This window comes from Poecile atricapillus, chromosome 12 (assembly GCF_030490865.1).
Source record: "Poecile atricapillus isolate bPoeAtr1 chromosome 12, bPoeAtr1.hap1, whole genome shotgun sequence".
Classification (NCBI taxonomy): domain Eukaryota; kingdom Metazoa; phylum Chordata; class Aves; order Passeriformes; family Paridae; genus Poecile; species Poecile atricapillus.
Window position 1 is genome coordinate 12,008,580 of NC_081260.1, and position 19,147 is coordinate 12,027,726.

A 19,147-nucleotide genomic window follows, 5' to 3' on the forward strand; every position below is an offset into this window, starting at 1 on the left:
CCCCACCAAATGATTACCTTCAGAAAGCTAGATGATAATAATCCAAGAATGGCCATAGAAGGGGTGCTTCAGTGATAAACACCACAAGGTTTACAAACAAAGAGAAACTACATTAACCTAACCAGCAGATTGGAAAAACAGATTGAAAAAACCAACCCCAAAAAGCCCCCGTAAGTCATCAACAAGCTTTCAGGCTCTTACATGCTACAAACCTGAGACAGTTTCCGGACCTGAAAGAAAGTTTTTCTTCCCTCTGCCACCCACCCAAAGCCACATTGCTTTGCTGTGGTAACAGCGTGGATTTAGTTACATCATGTGATCTGAGCCTCCTGCTATCACCTTGACTCAACAGCTTGCAAGAAGTTCATCCAAATAGAGAGATTTTAATCTGGTTTTGCATTTAGATTTTCAGTATTATCTAGAAGCTGCATTTCTACAGCTGGCAATGCAGCCCGTGGGGCTTGCTCCCCTAAAACATATTTTGCAAATATTGTTTAAAATGGAAGTGTTTGGGGATCATCTTGATGAACCTTCAGTAGCCCAGCAGAATTGCTCCTCCCAGTCCCACTTTGCCTGTTCCTGGGCCTGTAGATCTCAGCTGCTGCTCAACCATGGCACTTGGGTGAGAAGGAGGGAGGGAGGGAGGGAGGGAGGGAGGGAGGGAGGGAGTTTTCTGCAACTTCCTGACCATATCTGGACTTCCACCCCCCTACTCACCTACGTCCTGTTCTTGCCAGAGTGTAAAACCCTCCAAAACAAAAATTTCATTCTGTTCTTTTTATGGTTTTAATAATGAAAAAACCCAAACATTTCCTTTCCAAAGGAAATTCTGAGTAGTTAAAGTTCCAGCTCAGAAATAAGTTTATTGAATACTTTCCAGTGAATGGAAATACCCAACCTGTGAATAGTTCTACCCAGTAAGCACTGAAACACTATGGCTTACACTTCAGTGTGTTCCTCTAGAAATTCTTCCAACTGTCATTCCTGAACAAAAAAAAAATTAACAAAAAAAAAAAAAAAGAAATTAATTGTTCAATTTCTCAGTGATGCCAAATACAGAAAGCTTAGCTTATTTAACAGAATGTATCAAACTAGGAAAAGGTCACTTGTGAGGAGTGATTAACATCATTGTTAGTCATTATTACCACCAAAACTATAGAATTGTGAAAGAGAAATATGAAAGTCTTGTTTTTTGATGTCATGGTTTATATCTTAATTTTGAATGAGCTGCCCACTGAACTGAACTAAGAATTCTTTCTCTGAATCCTTCCAAGAAGCCATTACTAATGTGTTTATTTGGCACTTGAATATATTTGGGTCTAAGTGACAAGTCGATGGCTTCCAGCAGTTTAGTAACCTGGCATTTTCAATAACCTCAGCAGCTAACAAAGATGTAAAATATTGAAGATACACTGGGGAAGGCAGCAGCAATTTCATTCAAATTCCAGTTTGACATTTCATTAAGTCTGTGGCATTAAAACACGCCAGTGTCAGAAAGTACAGAGGGGGTGAGAGCACAAACCTTATGCTCAGCTTCATCTCTGTTGCATTTCCCCAGCCAAAAACCACGGCCATTGCAGTCTGTCCACAGTGAGTGCATGGGCTGAGCTCAGTCTTGAAAGGGAAGAGGGCAAAGAACTCAGCTTTTCTTCTCTGGGTTCTGCATGCTTCAAACATGGTTTCTCATTAAAAACCCATCTCTTTGGCCTCAGCTTAATCTCCTCAACCCAAGAACAAAATGCCATGCCATTACACTGAAAAGCATTCAATCATATTTATTCACTCTTTGAACAAATTTACAGATCAAGTAACTGCAATGAAGAAAAAAAATTGTAGCAAAATTTGGATAATTTCAAGCTAAAAACCCTCTTATTTAAAAACAAAAGCATGTTAACAGTGAAAGTATATTCAGACATTTACTTTACATATCGAAACACAGGCTCAAGAAATGAATCCTTGAGGAAGTGCCAACTAGTGTTATTCAAAACTTTCCTATACAGGGACCTAAACCATCCTTTGCATTTAAATCTTTCTTTCAGCCTAACACCTTCCATCTGGTTTTTTTCTACTCCTATGGCTTTGCAAATTTGTTTGGGATTTTTTGTTGGTTTGTTTTTTAAAAAATCAAATAAATTTTGGGTTTGTCATAGACACCAGCATAAAAGTCAAAAGAATTTAGAGTAAGTACTGATTTTGCTAGATTGTTATGCTGAAAGCTACAAAATTTTGTATTATACTGTTATGCTTACTTATCTTGAAATTATACATTTCTGTTTGTCTAGTGGTCTGTGTTGAGCAAAATTCCAGATGAGGTAGATTGAAGGAATATTTATCATTATAATGACATAAATGTTGCAGAGGGAATGAATTTGGTAAGAAATGTATTACTCTCTCCCTCATGCTATTCCTTAATCTCTTGAATTTCAGAGAGTGCTACTAGCTGACTTTGTATAACCTGAGTATTATCTCACTGAAATCCCTGAGGCTTTATTTTGTCTCACTTATTAATTTTTATAATGTTGGGTTTATTTAGGCCAATTGAAGGTAAAAGGCATATGCTTAATAGGGGGTCTGCTAGTTCTGCTACATTTCTCCTCCCCTTTCTACTATTAACAAAAGGAGGAAAAGAGACCTGGAAAAAACTGTATTTAAGAGGCTCAGTGGGCAATGGGGAAAGAATTGGATTTATTGATAAGGAGGGAATATATAAGTGCATAAAAGATGCCCATTTGTAGCTAAAAAGCATGCGGCACTTGTTGTACTTCTTGCAGAACAATATGTTCTAAAAATATAGCACTTAGTTTCACTTTTTGGACTGAGTTTGAAGACAGGGATGAACTTTAAAAGGTTAGTAGCTATAAAGTTTGCTCCTAGAAAGCTTATCAGGAGATCTCTTCCCAGTCTGCTAAGACTGCCTATGTACATGACTCAGATGTCCACACTTATATGGAAGGAGCAAGAAATCCCTGAGCATTAACCATGAAGGGCTTCCATCAGTCCTTTTCTCTCCATTCCATTATCTTCTCCCTCCAGCACAATCAGCCACCCTTGCAGCACAGGGCAGACACTAATGCTGAGAATCCAGAGCAGAAAAATGTCACAGTTGTGCCAGAAAACACCTGCTGAGCTTTGCTGGGTAAAGAACCCTCAAAACAAAACCACCAAAGAATGAACAAAACAACAACCAAAACACCTGCAAAACTGTTGTGGTAAAATACAGAAGAAAGCTTTTTAAAAAAGTCAGATCAGCACCTTGTTTTATACTGCTAAGTCTTAGAGGGGAAGCTCAAATCAGAGTGTCATCACTGTAGAAAGAATAAAACTTATCCTTTAGAAAACAGGCCGGTGTTGTCATCCCCTCTTCCCCAAATCCATCAGTTTGGCAGTAAGGATGGGTCTTGAAGCCTTTGCATTAGTTGGGTTTCAGTGGTTTAATATTTACTAATGAGTTTGATTCATGCATCCACACTGGTATTTTTGCTGGACAGACTCAGGGTGACTTAGCTGCTAAAAATCAGGTATCTTCAGGCCAATATGGCCAAAGTAGAATCACAGTCTGGTGAGACTCAATACAGTTACCTGCTACTGCACAGAACAAATAAAAAAAATATATATTTCTCATTTTAAACGAAGTAAAATTAACCCAAGAAGTCCATGAAGGCAAGGAATCTGAGGACAGACAATTGACAGGATAACAAAACTAAGCCTTTTCTATGAATATTCTGAACACCAGCTGGAAAGCAGAGGGGCTTTTCATACAAATTTTCAAACAAAAAATACCCTCTTTGGTGGGATTTGACCAAGCCCCAGCTGATGGGCAGAAGCACAAGAAGCTCAGTCCATAAGTGCCCTCCAGAGAGTGCCCAGGCCAGGCACACACACAAAGGCTTATCCACAAACAGTCCATGCTCTGCCATCCCACCTGGCAGCAGCTCCAGGTAGCACTGATCACCCATCCACTGTAAACCAGCCTCACCCACCTGCTGCAAACAGAGCCAAATACTTCAGAGAAGTCACAGAAAAAAAACCAAAACAACCCTGACAGCCTGGTGTGAGGCACAAACACAAGTGCAAGTGACAAATAATGGGGCAGAGCTGGCTGAAGCCAGGACAGGGAGCCCACAATGCAGTCACAGGGAATTCCGTGCATGCTCATCTTGACATGGGTATCATCAGATGGGTATTTCTGGCAGAGATGGAAGAACAGCCACTGTTAGTGATGCATCCTCTGTGCACCAGAGAAGGAGCCAGTGAGGTCAGAGCCGGCAAATGTCTCACAGACAGCTTCACATCTACAGTCAGAGCAGGAATCTGCTTCCTCCTCTTTCACTGATAAAGCAGAGTCTACCTGTTTTCTTTTTCAAGATTAGTGCTGTCTGAAGTTTCTGTTAAAATTAAAGAATGAATTTCTTCTTCTATAATTAACCTGTCAAAAGCACTCATGGGATCGTCCTTTGCAGAGCTCTGAAAGAGAGGAACAACATTATTAACAGTATTTCCTCATGGCAAGTGTTGCTTTTTCAACCCAGTAAGACAGACTCCTGTTCCACAACATATACCCTGTATTATGGTGAAAAGCCAAGGTAGCTGGGCAGCAAGTTGTGCTTTTCAGAGCCATGGCTTAGGCCTGGCTGACAGAGGAGATGTCCTCTGGAGAAGAGAAACTGAAGGTTGGTCCCCACCTTAAGGGTTCTTCCAGCTACAGCCGATGGGTGAAGCTCAGGCAGGAGGATGGAAAACTGAGCACACTTTGTAGAGTTTCAACTGAGCACACAGAGAAAATTACTTGGGGCAGTAAGAAAATACTTTTGAAAGCACAACAAAGCTTTCAAAAGTAGCTTTTCAACAGCTACCACTGTTATGGCCAAGAGTCCCATCTGGGAGAACAACATTCACCACCTCATGGCAAGGTTTGAATTAGGGCTTGTCAGTGTACTTCTCTTAGGATTTTTATAAAGGGCTACTGAGAGAGATTTATTTAGAAATAAGTTTCCTAAATTGGTATTATGTTTATTTTCCCCAAAATAAGGCACCACTGTGAGTCTTTCATCAGCCAACGCCTGGAACAACTATAGCTGTTTTGTTCTTTTTACCAACAAGAAGCTACAGGTCTGATTTATTTCCTAGCTAACAGACTATAATAAATGTGAGAGTGCTAAAAATATTTGCTTCTGGAAGTAAAACCCAAATTGCTTCACTAAACATCATAAATATGAATAAATAGCAGAAAAAGACATGAATGTTCAGTAGAAGTCATTTAATGGAGTTGCAAAAATAAACAAACATCCTCAAACCAAAACCCACTCAATGAAAGAAGCCTGACAATCAGAAAATTGCCACCCAAAAAACCCCAATCTGTAACAAATTTAAGGGACTAGCAGTCTGGATTAATGCAATTCTACTAATCTAACTAGGAAAGTACGTAGAGGTTGTGGGGTGGGGGAAATCTAAGTTTTGGGTAATGGTTTCTGAACAATCCCTAGTATTGTAAATACTTAATCTTCATATGATATACACAGTTAGTTATAACACAGACATAGCAAAAAGAAAACTCCAAACCTAGAGATCCCAGTTCAATAGATTTGTTGGCCCAACAGCTTCTTACTTACCAGGGAATCCTCGTTCTGCTCTCCAAACATACGCTTAAGAATTTCTCTCGGGTCCGGAATTGGAGGAAGAATTAGTATCTTCAGCCTCCATGAAGATAAAAAGAGAATATTTAGATGAAAGATATATTAATTTAAAAATCACTTTAAAATCACAAAATCATTTAAAAATCTCAAGATCATGGTTGGGTACAGTCAAGAAAATTTGTGGAGATTTGTCATCACTGGCCAGCCTTCATTCTCTGTGTAACTGTACCCATTTCTTATTTTTACTCCCCAAAAGAAAAGGAAAGGGGAACATTGACACAGATTCTGAATAACTCACTCTTGACAAAGACAGCAGCAAATGTAGGGAGATCATTATTTACCTTTTTAGATAGACTAGTAGAATTATTGTAGATACTGCTACTATTAATGGAATGGTAATTATTAGAACAACATAGATTGTAGAGTCCCTCTTCTCACCTGGAAAACAGAAATTGTAGAAACTTAGGGATGTTTTGAGAGATTTTTTTAGGAATAATGACAACAAAATAGTTAATTCTCTAATTTGTTCACAGACTCAGAGCCTTTTCAAGTACACTAGCACTTTTGTAGGCAAGGACAGGTTGTTTTTCAAAGATGGGATTATAATGTAGATGTGTTTGGCAAGGAAATGCAAATAAGCAAGACTCAGGGCTGAAAAATTTGCTACACTGGACATTGCATAGCTACACAAATGGCACCACTATCAATATGTACAGCAGCACAGGCTGGGACTGGTGGTGCTGTTGAAGGACTAGAGCTCTTCTGCCCTCTTTTCACTCAAAATTCAATAGGTACATAAGATGATCTTTGACTCCCATTTATTTAGCAGACAAAAAGGTATTAAATGCCTTACAAAAGAAGAGTAAAGGGCAACACAATGCAGGGACAAGTGCTCTCACCAATGCTCTTTTCTTCACTCCAGTCACTATGGAAATCGCTGTTGTAACACTCACGCTTTGGTTTTGCTCTCACTTTGAAGGTGTACTTGCTATTAGCATCAATGCCAGGAATTGACACAGAATTTATTTCAGACTAAGGCAAAAAAGAAAAGGTAGTTTGCTTTGTTCAATTACCAACATATTCTCAGTCACTTCCAAGCCTATTTACATTGTGCAGCTAATGTATTCTGAATGTTCTGATGGAAGAACTTTTTATGACTATGAAACCTCATTACAATAGGATATAGTGGCATTTAACAAGTACAGAGTGCCTAAATGCACATTCCAAGCTAAGATTTAATCTCATTCTCTGCTACATCTATCATGCAGCATTTGTCATCAATGATTAAACTAAGACAGCATTTGGAACGGTGCCTTTTTTATTTTTTTTTCTCCTTCTTCTGAGAAACATCTGTGATTTACCCTCCCTTGCCTTCTTTTCAGGGCAGCATAACTTTGACCATAGGAAAGTGTTCTGTGACAAATCTACAGAGAAGAGCACACAGTAGATAGGATCGAACTGCACTTGTTTTTTTTATCCAAATTTCCAGTTTCCTGGGGACTGTTGCTAGCGTTTGAGTTTGGGGTAGAATAAACAACATGCTCCACAGGAGAAGACTGCCATTCACTTTGAAATTTATCACTCTGCTTTTACCATTCTGATCAAACAGTACGTTCAGTTTGGCTATGGACATACAGTGTGAGTCCACCCAGACACAGAACTCAATGTTTTTTATATGTACACTAAAATCAGCATATTTGAGGTTGCCCACTTCTTTCTTCCCCTCCATCCTTAGTATTTATCCCCCTTGCTTTTCTGTATGAGAGTCTCTGTTCCTGTGTGCACCAGCAGCTGATTTTTCTTTAGGGCAATCAGGTCACAGCATTCAAGACCAAAGCTGCCACAAGACCACACAGACCAGCAGCAGGAAAAGCCAACACCAAGACATCAAAGCCCATATGCCTGAGCAGCATACAGGCACCATTTCCTGATAGTTTAGTAAATCCTTCGTTATCACACTGTTCTCACACACTAATAAACTGCCCTAACAAATGATGGGAAGGTTTCAGAAGACTTGCATGAGTTTTGATGTACAGCTTTTGCTAACATAAACCTACAGTATGAGAGAAAAATCCTATATTCACAGCACTTTCAGCTCTGGCACCTGCCCCATTCACATGCAACTGCTCATTTTCAACTGCAAATATTATAAAGGATTCACAGAAAAAAAAATTAGTAATGAAAACTTACTGTCCAAACACTGTCTGAATCACCATTGCAACATTTAACTTCATAGTGTAAGCAATTTTTTGGAAAAGTTTCTGATGCACTCCATTTTACATCAATTCTATCATTAGTCTTTGACAGTGTCAATTGTCTTGGTGTGGCAGGTTTTACTGAAAGGCAAAATGGAAAAATTAGTTAAAAAGTTTATTTCACTGCTTACAAAAATTGTTCAGTGCTGTATTGAAGAATATTACACTTACACCACATTTAGAAGACAAAAAAAAAGAGTAAATCCAACTAAAGAGTAAGAGTAGAAGTTAATAGAAAATTATTTCTCCCCACCCAAATCCCTGACACTCCCCCTGCCAAAAACAAACTCTTGTCTACATAATTTCAAAGCAAAGATCAGTAGAAGTAGAAAGCATCTAGTCTCATTGTCTTGTCCATACTTTATGAGGTGAAAGTTTCTCAAACACAACAATATACTACCAAACTTCTTATTTTATTTATATTTTTATGATGTGGTGTTAAACTTACCAAGGGTGGTAGGATTTTTACTTGCACACACAGGCCTAATTTCTTCAGAATCATCTGTAATCAAAATACTTATAGCAGGGTAATTACTGGTGACTTTTGGGAAGGTAAGATTGAAAATGCATTCAAAGATCCCCTGGTCTACAGAGTAGTTGCTACACTTCTTAGGGTTTTCCAAGTCATCAAACCTAAAGGAATAAAATTATTCTTGTAAACTTCAGAAGGACAGCAAGGGGAAGGCTTGTTTATGTATGTGTGTTACAGATTCTAGACAGATATTGCATTAAAGCTATTTTATAGCATTTTAAAAAATAAAGCTAAGCAAAGAAGCCTCTAATTTATCTCAAACTTTTAAAAGAGCGCTGTTTTTGTGAAGAGTGCCAAGGAGCAGAAAGGGAGCTGGGTTTGCTTTATATCAAAGAGAACAACTGCTGTCAGCTTTGGTTCACATTTTCCACATGGGAGAGCAATTCCAAGGAATAAAGAATATTTAGAAAATAAACTAATTTGAACCACTTCTTGTCAACAGAATTTCACCTTTGTGATTGAATGAGCTGATCAATCTCCTTTAGCTCTGCCTCAAGTATCACAGCACTTGAGACAGTTGAGCTTCACCTATTTACCTGATTGGCTTTTCAAAATGTCAGTATTCCCTTCCAATAATAGAGAAGTTAGGAAGACAAACTTCTTCCTTGTTTCTCTTTGTTGGCCAAGCCTCAATGAAAATACACAAGTAGCCCTTTCTCCCAAGGAAATCAAAAACCCCCACCTCCCTGCCATTGTGGAAAATGTATCTTTCAGTCTAAAATTGAAATGCCTTCTTAGCTTTTGGCTTTAAAATCTAAAAGATTATTATTCTTTCAAAGCAGCATGAATTAAAACATTTTGAAGTCACCTCAGCTACATCTTCCATTAAAATTAAGGGCAGGTTGAAAATACATAGCTCAAATCTAAAGCATTATTCCAGTAAGTATCCCTATAGCCAGAAATTCAGATCTTCAACCCTGCATTGGTCCTGCTCTTGTAAGAAACAAGAAGTTTGAGTAGCAGTCTAGACAGGGAACAAATAGTCCCCCCACATTTAACAAAAGCAGCAAATTTTCTGCTGTTTGCTGCCCAAGTGCCCTGAATAGAGCAGCTGGCCTGCAAGACTGACAGTGGAGGAGTAAAAGTTTATGTAGCTAGCTCAAATAAGACAGAAAGCTGATTTAAAACTACTCCACTATTTCTACAGAAGCTAATGTAATCTGGCATTTCACAAGCCCCATCAGGGTGCAGAAGTATGCATAGATTAGCATGTACAGCTATCAATGCCAAGAGCTGGCTCACACAAGTCTGTTCCTTTGGAACAAGACACCATTTATGGCTGTCCACTAGCCAGCAGGGATGATAATGATAAAAAACAGTTTTAAAGGTGAATCAGTTATTTACAATATTGAAGATACAAACAGAAGTACTACTGAGAGTTATTAATGCTTTCATACCATTTCCCAATGGTTTATGAACTGACACACACCTTAGTGAGTGATCCTAACTTAAACAGCCCATTTTGTTGGACTGCAAAGAAAGCAATTAATACATTGGTCTAGCTTAGTTCTTAATTATTCCCTCTTTGAATCAAGTGCCCAATCAGAGAAATATAGAAAGCAATAGCATCTATGTTAATATGGGCTACAGAAGCAGACTCAAAGTAGTTATATCAACTTCCCAAAAAGTCTTGGCTGTAGCAGCTTCTGGCCCCTTCAGTAGTGAAGTTTGCTGCTGGATGGGACTGAGCAGTAGCTTGGACACAACACCCTGGGAACTTTCAAAGCAACAGGAAGCAGACAAGTGGAATGTGTCATGTAAAACTAAAGATTAGTCCTGGAGCACTTTAGAGCTGGGAATATAAATCTCCTACAGACCAGTAGAACAAAGTGTAGTTGGTGTCACTGCTTGCGTTCTCCCCAGGACGCCAGGTACAAGCCATGTACTCCAAATTGTGCCAAACACAGCTCAAGTCAACAGCAGCAGTACCTGGAATACCTGCAAGACAAGTTGGAAATGTTCTCTAAGATTTATTTTGTCCAAGTTTTCTCCATTGTTTCCAGAAGTAAAACATTTCATTTTACATAACAAACTGGAAAGCACAAATGGGTTGGTTACCTCTCAGACTACACTTCCTGTTCAGCACAACAAATTATGAATTCCAGCTGTCAGAGCTTGCAATGGATGAAATCTCAGCAGAGTAGTTTCTAGAGGCAAGCCAATCCCAGCCACAAATCTCAGTGCTCACCATAAGTAGCTGAATTGCTACTTAGAGTTACCAGATGCTAAGGACAAGGTATTGAGCCAGGAAAATATTTATTTCTATTAATCTACATGTACTTTAAAAATAAGTCAGAGTAGCTGGTAATTACAAGGAAAACTAAAACAACTAAATGCTATTACAGCCATCAATGTCAACCATAATTAAAGGCTGACTATTTTTACCTTCTCCAGGTATTGTATTATTTTCTTGGTATTCTGAGTATGGCAATACCTCTGAGTCTTAAACGTTGACAAAAGCAACACTAGGTAAGTTGACTTTTTAATTTGGACCCATATACTTTTAGACATTAAAATTTAACAATAGCACCTAGCAATTGTGAATAGGTCAATAGATTGCCCAGGAAGAGCAATTATAGAATAAAGTCTTTCATATTTTATCTTGCATTTCTGTATGAGTTCTTTACACTGTATTATTGTATTACATTGTATTGGATACTTTATCCTTGTAACAAGTAACAACATCTCCATGAACTAAAAACTAAATGCATGTTAAATGAGGATCTACTCTGAAAGTCCGAGCTGGCATTCTCCCTGAAGCAGCAACTAAGAGTACAGGCAAATGAAACAGGTTTTCCTGTTCCAAGAAGTATATACAAATATTTCATCTGCAAACAGACCTTTAAAAGCCCCAGTCTGTTTAGTTCATGCAGTCCTAATGGTCTGCTTCCCTGATTTTCCAGAACCCTTTTGGAAGACACAGACACAGGCTTGATAAGGTGTCTGATTCCCCCAGCCACATGTGGTTTTCATCCACATCAAGTCATGCTCCTGGGTTAAGACAGACTTTTAGGCAAGAGGCTAATTTTCTTGCTGTACATCCAAACTTCAAGCATTCAGCAAAATACATTATTCCTCAAAGTCTGCTTCCTAACAGTTTTGCTGTGGACCCCTTATATCTGCATGCCAAGAAACAAAAAATACTTTTTCTCTATTCATTTTGCTATGCTTTGTAGACCCCACTCATCTCTTCTGAAAAAGACAGAATCCTATTACACCTATTTAAGTAATTAAGTAATTTATTCAAAAAGCTAAAATTCAACAAGCTAAATGTTAAATTTGCTGCATTCCTCCTTCCTACATGGACAATTGGAGGGTTATTTTATGGACTTCTGTTTACGCAGAAAAATCATACAAAATAAACTGACTTAGATGTTAATTATGAAGGCAGCAGGCTTAATGGAGTCTAAGCTCTTATCCCACAGCCACCACTCAGCAGGAAGAGAAATAACAGGAACCACACTGCTGTTTTGCAAGAGTGTTTCAATTTTACAATCTTACCCAGAAGACTTTAAGCATCAGAAGACCCCAGTTGTGTTTAAAGGTGGTATAATCATTCTGTTTAAGTTCTATCAATAAAACCAGCCCTTGTGTCTGGTATTTCTCTGTGATATATTTTATGATTTCTTGTCAAAAGAGCAGAGAAAAAGCCATGTCTCCTCTGGCCAAGAGGGGTCTGGCCCCTGCTGGTGTTACCTTTTGGCAGAAGGGAGGTCTCCACCCAGGGGCTGGGCTCACTCGTGGTGTCATTCTTGCATTCACTTCTCACTCTGAGGTGCATTTCCTCATTCAAGCGCACATCCGTCACACGGAAGCGGTCCTTACCCCATTTCTGGGTTTAGATGGGGGGAAGAAAACCAAAACATTTGTCATGTCATCTCAGACACACAGGAATTCCTCAGTGTAAGGATATATTACAGCCCTTCAAAAATACTACAGCTCAAAGCCAAAGGAAAGCATCATCTGACTATTTGGGAAGCCTCAGCATCACTTGGCTTTGCTTTTTCTTTCTCAGGTACAGTCAGGACTCACAAAGAAAAGATACTCCTACCCCTGTGACCTACAGTCATAAGCAAAGGTTACACAAAGATTAAGAAATAAGTATAACATGGGGAAAAATGATCCTAGAATAAGTCTTCATGGACAATGCAAAATAAGCATGTTTATACTACAGCTGTATAAACAGGCACTTACATATTTGACCTTCACCCTTCTGTGTGTGTACACATGAGGGCATGGCTAACAGGATGAAGAACATTTGAAGACACAACCAAAAAGCAGTGAGAGGAGTTTGGACGATTTAAGGAGCAAAAGAAAAACCTACCAAAACAAACCCATAAATGGCTATTAAAAGTAGTGACACCACATCAAGCCCAAGTAGCTCAGGATCTTCCAGTTAGAGTATGTTTGTGTGAGAAAAAGGCTCACCCTTTTATCACACACTGTCAGTCTTGAGCATCTTTTGTGGGCTAGGAGGATGCCTTTTAGTTAACTGGAAACTGGATATGAAACAAATATCTTTGTTATGGCCAAAGAATGCTGTAACCACTCAAACATAAATTAATAAATATTGGCACTAATAAGACAGCAAAGAAATCAAACAAACATGCGGATTAGGTTTGTCTGGGTTTAAAAGACAGGTGTCTGAGAAGGAAGGCAGTAACCTCCCTTGGAATGGAAAATATTACCTCCTTCCCTCTGAATTATCATAACTTTGAAATTACGGGGTTTTCAGGCACAGTTCTGGGACAGGAGCAGCAGTTCTTTCCCAGTGTGTGTATGTAAAGCAAGGCGCGGCAGCAGCAGCGCGGCAGCCCCGAGGAGCAGAAGCCAAAGCCAGCCCCAGCCGCTCTGGGCTGCGGCACCTTCCCCTTGGCTGCAGTTCCGCTCCCGGCCGGCAGGGGCGCTGCTGGCTCCCGGCCGGGCAGGCGCTGCCAGGATTCCCCCGCGCCTGCAGGGGGCGCTGTGGCGCGGCCGCGGCTCCCTCAGGCGGTGATGGCGGCCGGGCTGGAGGGCGAAATGGGCTGCGGCAGAAGCTCGGAGCGGAGCTGGCACCGCAGAGACGGGCACACCCCGGGGTGGCAAACGAAATGTGGCAGAAACTCCTCAGCCGTAGCAGGAGCTGCGGGGTGTCCGGGTAGGCAGGGGCTGTGGTGTTACAATGTAGTGAAAAGCCCGGAGCAGTGGCAGCCCGGCTCCCAAACACGGCGGGAGAGGCTCCTCGGAGGGGGAAGGGGCTCAGGGCCCCGGGTTCTCCCTGAGGCACCCGAGTAGATGGTGAAGGTCCCTTCCAGTGAGATCGTGTGTTAATAAGGTCCCAGTTCAATGGCCTCACTCAAAGCAGGAGAAAATAGTGGGAGACAGGATTCCTCAGTGGTGGTGAATTCTCCCCACAGCGACCCCTGGCCCCTCACTCCCCAGCCAAAATGTCAAACTATCTCTGCCCTTCCCAAGAGAAAAGCCCCAGCTAAGGGGCTGCAGCCAGCTGCACCCCTTCACCCCACCCTGGCCCCTTCTTTTGGCCCTCTCAAGTACCAGTTGTTTGCATCTCTTAGCAACAAACAGAAGAAAAGTTCCTTAAAAAAAAAAAATCCCAACCTCCAACAGGTTCTATGAGCAAAAAGATGCAGCAAGATGTACAGTTTGTTTCATCCTGTCCTGTGAAAGTACTGACCCTCAGTTCTTTCATTGTTGATGACCTTAATATCTGTTAGATCCTTCCACAAACCCATTCAGCTCAAGGAGACTTTCTACTTGTTCATTTATTAATGAATCAATCAAAATAGGTAAATAGGTTTCTGCTGTGTTAGCAGGTTCAGCTGGTTCATGTAAAGGTCCAATAAAGATTATTAGAGATCATTGGTGTCAAAATGAAACATCACCCTTTTAATAGTGATATCAAATCAGCTCAGCTGTTTGCAAAACCAAAAAGTCACAGAATCATAAAACAGTTTGGCCTGGAAAGGATTTTAAAGATCATCTGGTTCCAAGCCCCACGCTGTGGGTTCGTGCCTTCCACTAGAGCATATTGCTCAATGCTCCATCCAAACTGCCAAACCACATCCCTACTCATGTCCAGGATATCCTGAAGCTGTGAGAAAAAATACAGTGGTTAGCACGAAGAGGCCATTGTAAGCATCAGGCTGTAAGATCACAACAGGGCTCAACAACAAAGGACTGCCTCAAGAGGCATCATATCCATTGTAACCATATCTGAAATAGCAGCATTGCCTCCCTCACAGCTGGCATCTACCAAAGGCTCCAAATTCCCAGGGTTTGAAATTACGGACTTATTTTCTTACTGGCAATAAATTGTAAACATGCTTGTCCTACAGCCCATAGCAATGGGCACCATGGCAATACCCCGAACAAACAGCAGCTAATCCACAGCAAGGAGCACATCTGGGCTGCAAACCTTCTAACACCGAAAACGAAAGTCCAAAATGAACGAGTTATATGACTTCTGTTCCAGGCAACAAACTTGCTCCATGTTATCTTCAAAACACAACCCCGCCATAAATAACTGTAATTGCAGCAGAGGGTAAATGGGGTAATGTTAATTCTTGGCATTACCACCAAAAGATGCAATGTTGTCAAACCACAGCTAAATCTGCATGTCTTTAAACTGAGTTCAAAGTAAAGGAGAAAAGCCTTTGCAAATTCCCATTTAACTCTTAAGGATGTAGACTGCCATGTGTCTATTTTTTCTAGAAAGCTGCATAAGCAAAGACTGAAATGAGACTTTTCCCATTATTATTACAGTACGTCTGTGTTACCATCAGCACTCAGTTATCAGAGAGCAACAGACAAATTTTTCTGATCTGAAGATCCCTTATGCTGGTATGATTCATTTTTTGAGGTTTTGATCCCATGATAAGAACGAAATACATTAAAATTGTATTTATATATGTGTATATGCTCTCCCACACAGAGTTTTATAGCATTAAGACATTTTCTGGAACAGAGAGTTTAAAGAGGTGATGTACTCACTTTTCTGTCCTCAGGAACCCCATTGATGACGATGTCACTGGAATACTCCAAGTTGCAGCTACTGCTGATGTTCTCTGGGGGGTTCCATGTCCAGTTCAGAGTACAGATGTGAATAAATGAATAGTTCAAGTTGGATGGAGATGGAAGAATTTGTGCTCCTGGAAGAAAGGAGTTACCAGTGTAACAATCCTGTTGGCTCACACTTTACCATTAGTAATACTGGCGGATTTTTAACTCAGACAGAAAAGAGCACAAATAACTTCTCAGCTTTGTCAGCTCATATTTGATATCAGGTAAGGTACTGCCCACTAAAGTGTTTCTATTATTCTTGTTACCTCAAATCATTAATAATTTAAATATGCACAAATTAACTGAAAAGTAATTTTTAAGGAATTGTAGCCTTCAACGACGCAGTGGTTGTAGCACTTAAGCTTTTGCATGTTGTGGGAGGATGAATCACGTGCTGAAACTTTAGTAAAAACAATATATACATTTTATGGAGCAATTAATACTTTGTTCTCCCCAACAGTTATCCATCAGCATAGTTTTAAAGAGAAATCATTAAAAAGACAAGTGATTACATCTTGCAAAAAGCTGTATGTTAGAAATACAATTTAAGCAAAGACTGCAAATGCAAGAATGTAAAAAACAAGGAAACCACACCACTTTCTCAATTACCTATTAAAAATACAATGCTATGTTCCAGCACAGTGAGCAAAACCAGTGTGGGACAAGTGGTAATTCACTGCTGACACACTTCAGTGGTACATTTTTTAACCTCCCCAAAAGCCAGTGAGAAGCAGAGCAGGGCCACGACTCAGAGACAGTCACAGCAATAAATCCATTTGTGCATTGACTGCTCCTGATCTTGTGCACTGAGTCAATGCCTACTCAAGAACTATCACAACAGCTTGGAGGTGATATTAGAAAAAAAATAAGGGAAATATGACAGAAAATGGCAAACTTCCAGGAAAAAGTTAAGTATGTATCAGACATTGATTCTAGAAATCATAACCAAGGGAATTCCCTAAGAAAGTGAAAGTTGATTTTGTTTTTTTAAAGGGCTACTCTAATATTTACTATGATAAATGATAATATTTATCTACTGAACCAGAAGCCCAACGAGACTGTTTCTCAGGCTGTCATCACTGAGGCACCACCACTTGCTTGTCTGTGGGCAGAGTGTACCCTCATCACCCAGTGGTTTCACAAACACTTCAAACAGATATCAGTGAGTGCTGCAGGTCTTGCTGTCCCAGGGATGTCCCAACATTCAAGAGAGCTCATAGGAAAAGGACAGAATAATTCCATCAAGATCAGTTTTCCCATCCAGGTCACAGTGCTGCCCCATTTCCTTCTGCTAGCACAAGGAAGAGGGAAGATAGAGAAGCAAAAGAGCTTCCTTGAGCAAGAGTTCTGCTCAAAGCATCCATGACATCATTATCTTACGTTTCCCAAAAGCCACAGCAGCCAAATCTTGAAGGGAATTGATCAAACTTCTGGAGCTCTCTCAGACCTTTGCATAGTTCAAGGACAGGTAATGGTAGAGATCAGGCACCATTACCATCCATGTGTATGCACAGATAATGGATACTTGCACAGATAATGAAAATAATTACAAAGATTTACTGATTTAGTCTGAATATACTTAGTTTGTTTGAATACTTAAAATCTTCGGGATTTTTTGTTAGAGCAGAAAAAAAATTTTTGTTCTTGCAAAAATATAGTCTCCAGTGAGAAAACGGAATGTAGCAAGAACATCTTTGCCTATTACACCTTTCACTAACGAAAACTTAGGATGGGCTATAGGAACAGCCTTGGGGCATTAAGTTTGTAAATACTCTGTCTTCTTGATCATGTAAAAAAAAAAAAAAAAGTTTTTCAACAAGAGTACACAGTTCCAAGCATTCCATCTTGTCATGATTGAACTTTTACCTACAACAGCCACAAGTCATTTTCAAAATATCATCCCTGATAGCTATTCTGAAGTTCTAAACATTTTCTTGTAATAGGTTTGATTAGAAGCCATTGTGCTTAAGTTTGCAGATTAATCGCCACACAAAGATGTGCTAGTATTCACAGTTTATTAATTAATTATTAAATTGTATTGTTATAAAAAGTTTAAATCTAGTAGGTTTTCAATTGATCTACAGAATTCTGAAGCTTGTGTTTTAATGTTTTTAATTTAGCTTTTATTCATAAGTTAGGCCAATCTCATACTTCTGTCTGTGTAAAATACAGTCTCATGCTCTTATTATTAAAATTTCTGTAGCAATTTTGCAGAACAACTCAATGACCAACTACAAAATGTAGGCAAGCCGTTATTTCACTCTTAAAATGCAAAACCACGATAGTGCTTCTAAGAAAAAAAGCATTGCAGTAGCCAGAAGAGATTAGGTGAAGCATAGAAAATGTATTATTTCTAAAAGCCCTAACGAGGAAACAGTAAATCCTTTGCATCAAGTACCATGTGAGTGTTGCAAAGTAGTAAAAAACTCATCACATTTTTGTCCTCCTGCATATTCTGAAAGTTGATTTCATAGTGATAAACTGAATTGCAGACATAACAATTCTTTAATGTCTGCAGCTGGGTTTCTGGATAACATGAACAGAGAGTGAAGCTTCAAGGCCAGGTCCTTATAAAGTCCTCAAAGACACGCAGGCATCTTTCATAAAACTAAACATTCGTGCTTCCAAACTCGGGAATACTAAAGGAAGAGCGAAGACAGAGGGCGAGGGAGGCTCTGCGTGTCCGCGCCCGGCGGAGCCGCTCCCGCACCGCCGCAAGACACGGGCACCGGGAGGAGAGCGAGGGTCCTGCTTGGGGTTTTAAGGCAGAAACAATCTCGGGAAACGAAGATAGAGCTTAAAACATTTGTGCCGATCCTATTAAGAGCTGCCTGACTGAAAGAGGAGAGCAGATTTTCACCATCCCCACTCCCGGCAAGCGGCAGGGCAGGGCGCGCAGCCGGCGCTGCCTCGCACACGGCTGACGACCTTCGGGCGCTTTCTACTACAAAATGAAAGCATTTCCCTTACATCAGTGCCCGCGTGTGCGCGGAGCCACGGCCGAGCTGCCCGAACCGTGCAAGGGGAGAGCCCGGAGCGGCCGCTCCAGCTCCGGCACCGACACTGCGGACACGGAGCGCAGCTGGCAGCCTTTCCCCGGCAGCCTTTCCCTGGGAGCCCTTCCCCGGCAGCCTTTCCCCGGGAGCCTTTCCCCGGGAGCCTTTCCCCGGCAGCCTTTCCCCGGCAGCCTTTCCCCGGGAGCCTTTCCCCGGGAGCCTTTCCCCGGGAGCCTTTCCCCGGGAGCCTTTCCCCGGCGGCCCTTCCCGTTCCTACCTGCCGCCGTCCCCGCGGCCACCACCCAGCAGACGACGAGGAGGAGCGGGCAGGGCAGCGGAGCTGCTGCGGGCACAGCCATGGTTCGGCCGCCCCAGCGCGGCCCGTGGCTCCCACTTCCCGTCGAGGGGCCGGACCAGCCGGGAAGGGAGGCGTGCAGGGACGGGCCGGGACGGGCCGGCCCGCCCAGGTAACCCGAGCCGGGCGGGAGGAGCGGCCCGGCCCCGCCACCTGGACAGCACCGCCCCGGGCCGCGGGGGTGGGCAGCGAGGGGAGCATCCCACGGCCCCTTCCCACGGCTCTACACTGCCCGCACTGCCCTCCCTCTGTTGTCACCCCTGTGTCGTCCCATGTGCCGCCCCTGCACTGCCCTCCGCTCCCCGCCGCCCGTCGCT

At 41.3% G+C, this 19,147-nt stretch overlaps 1 protein-coding gene across 1 annotated transcript; it reads right to left on the reverse strand.

Moving 5' to 3' along the window:
* Positions 1-1,765: 1,765 nt before the first annotated feature.
* On the reverse strand, positions 1,766-18,907 carry IL13RA1 (interleukin 13 receptor subunit alpha 1). Its single transcript, XM_058847991.1, has 10 exons — positions 18,753-18,907; positions 15,411-15,568; positions 12,117-12,252; positions 10,238-10,358; positions 8,337-8,521; positions 7,824-7,969; positions 6,533-6,665; positions 5,975-6,071; positions 5,610-5,694; positions 1,766-4,464 (listed from the first exon to the last, which is right to left on the reverse strand). The coding sequence occupies exons 1-10, from the start codon at positions 18,832-18,834 to the stop codon at positions 4,345-4,347; spliced, it is 1,263 nt and encodes a 420-aa protein (XP_058703974.1). The 5' UTR covers positions 18,835-18,907; the 3' UTR covers positions 1,766-4,344.
* Positions 18,908-19,147: the final 240 nt, after the last annotated feature.

What these genes read in the sequence shown, in the direction of transcription:
- IL13RA1 (XM_058847991.1), bottom strand. Translation starts at nt 18,834, where the DNA reads ATGGCTGTGCCCGCAGCAGCTCCGCTGCCCTGCCCGCTCCTCCTCGTC. An exon ending in GGCCGCGGGGACGGCGGCAG is followed by an intron (nt 15,569 to 18,752) that starts GTAGGAACGGGA and finishes CCTTTCTTCCAG; the next exon opens with GAGCACAAATTCTTCCATCT. An exon ending in GACCTCCCTTCTGCCAAAAG is followed by an intron (nt 10,359 to 12,116) that starts GTAACACCAGCA and finishes CTTGTCTTGCAG; the next exon opens with GTATTCCAGGTACTGCTGCT.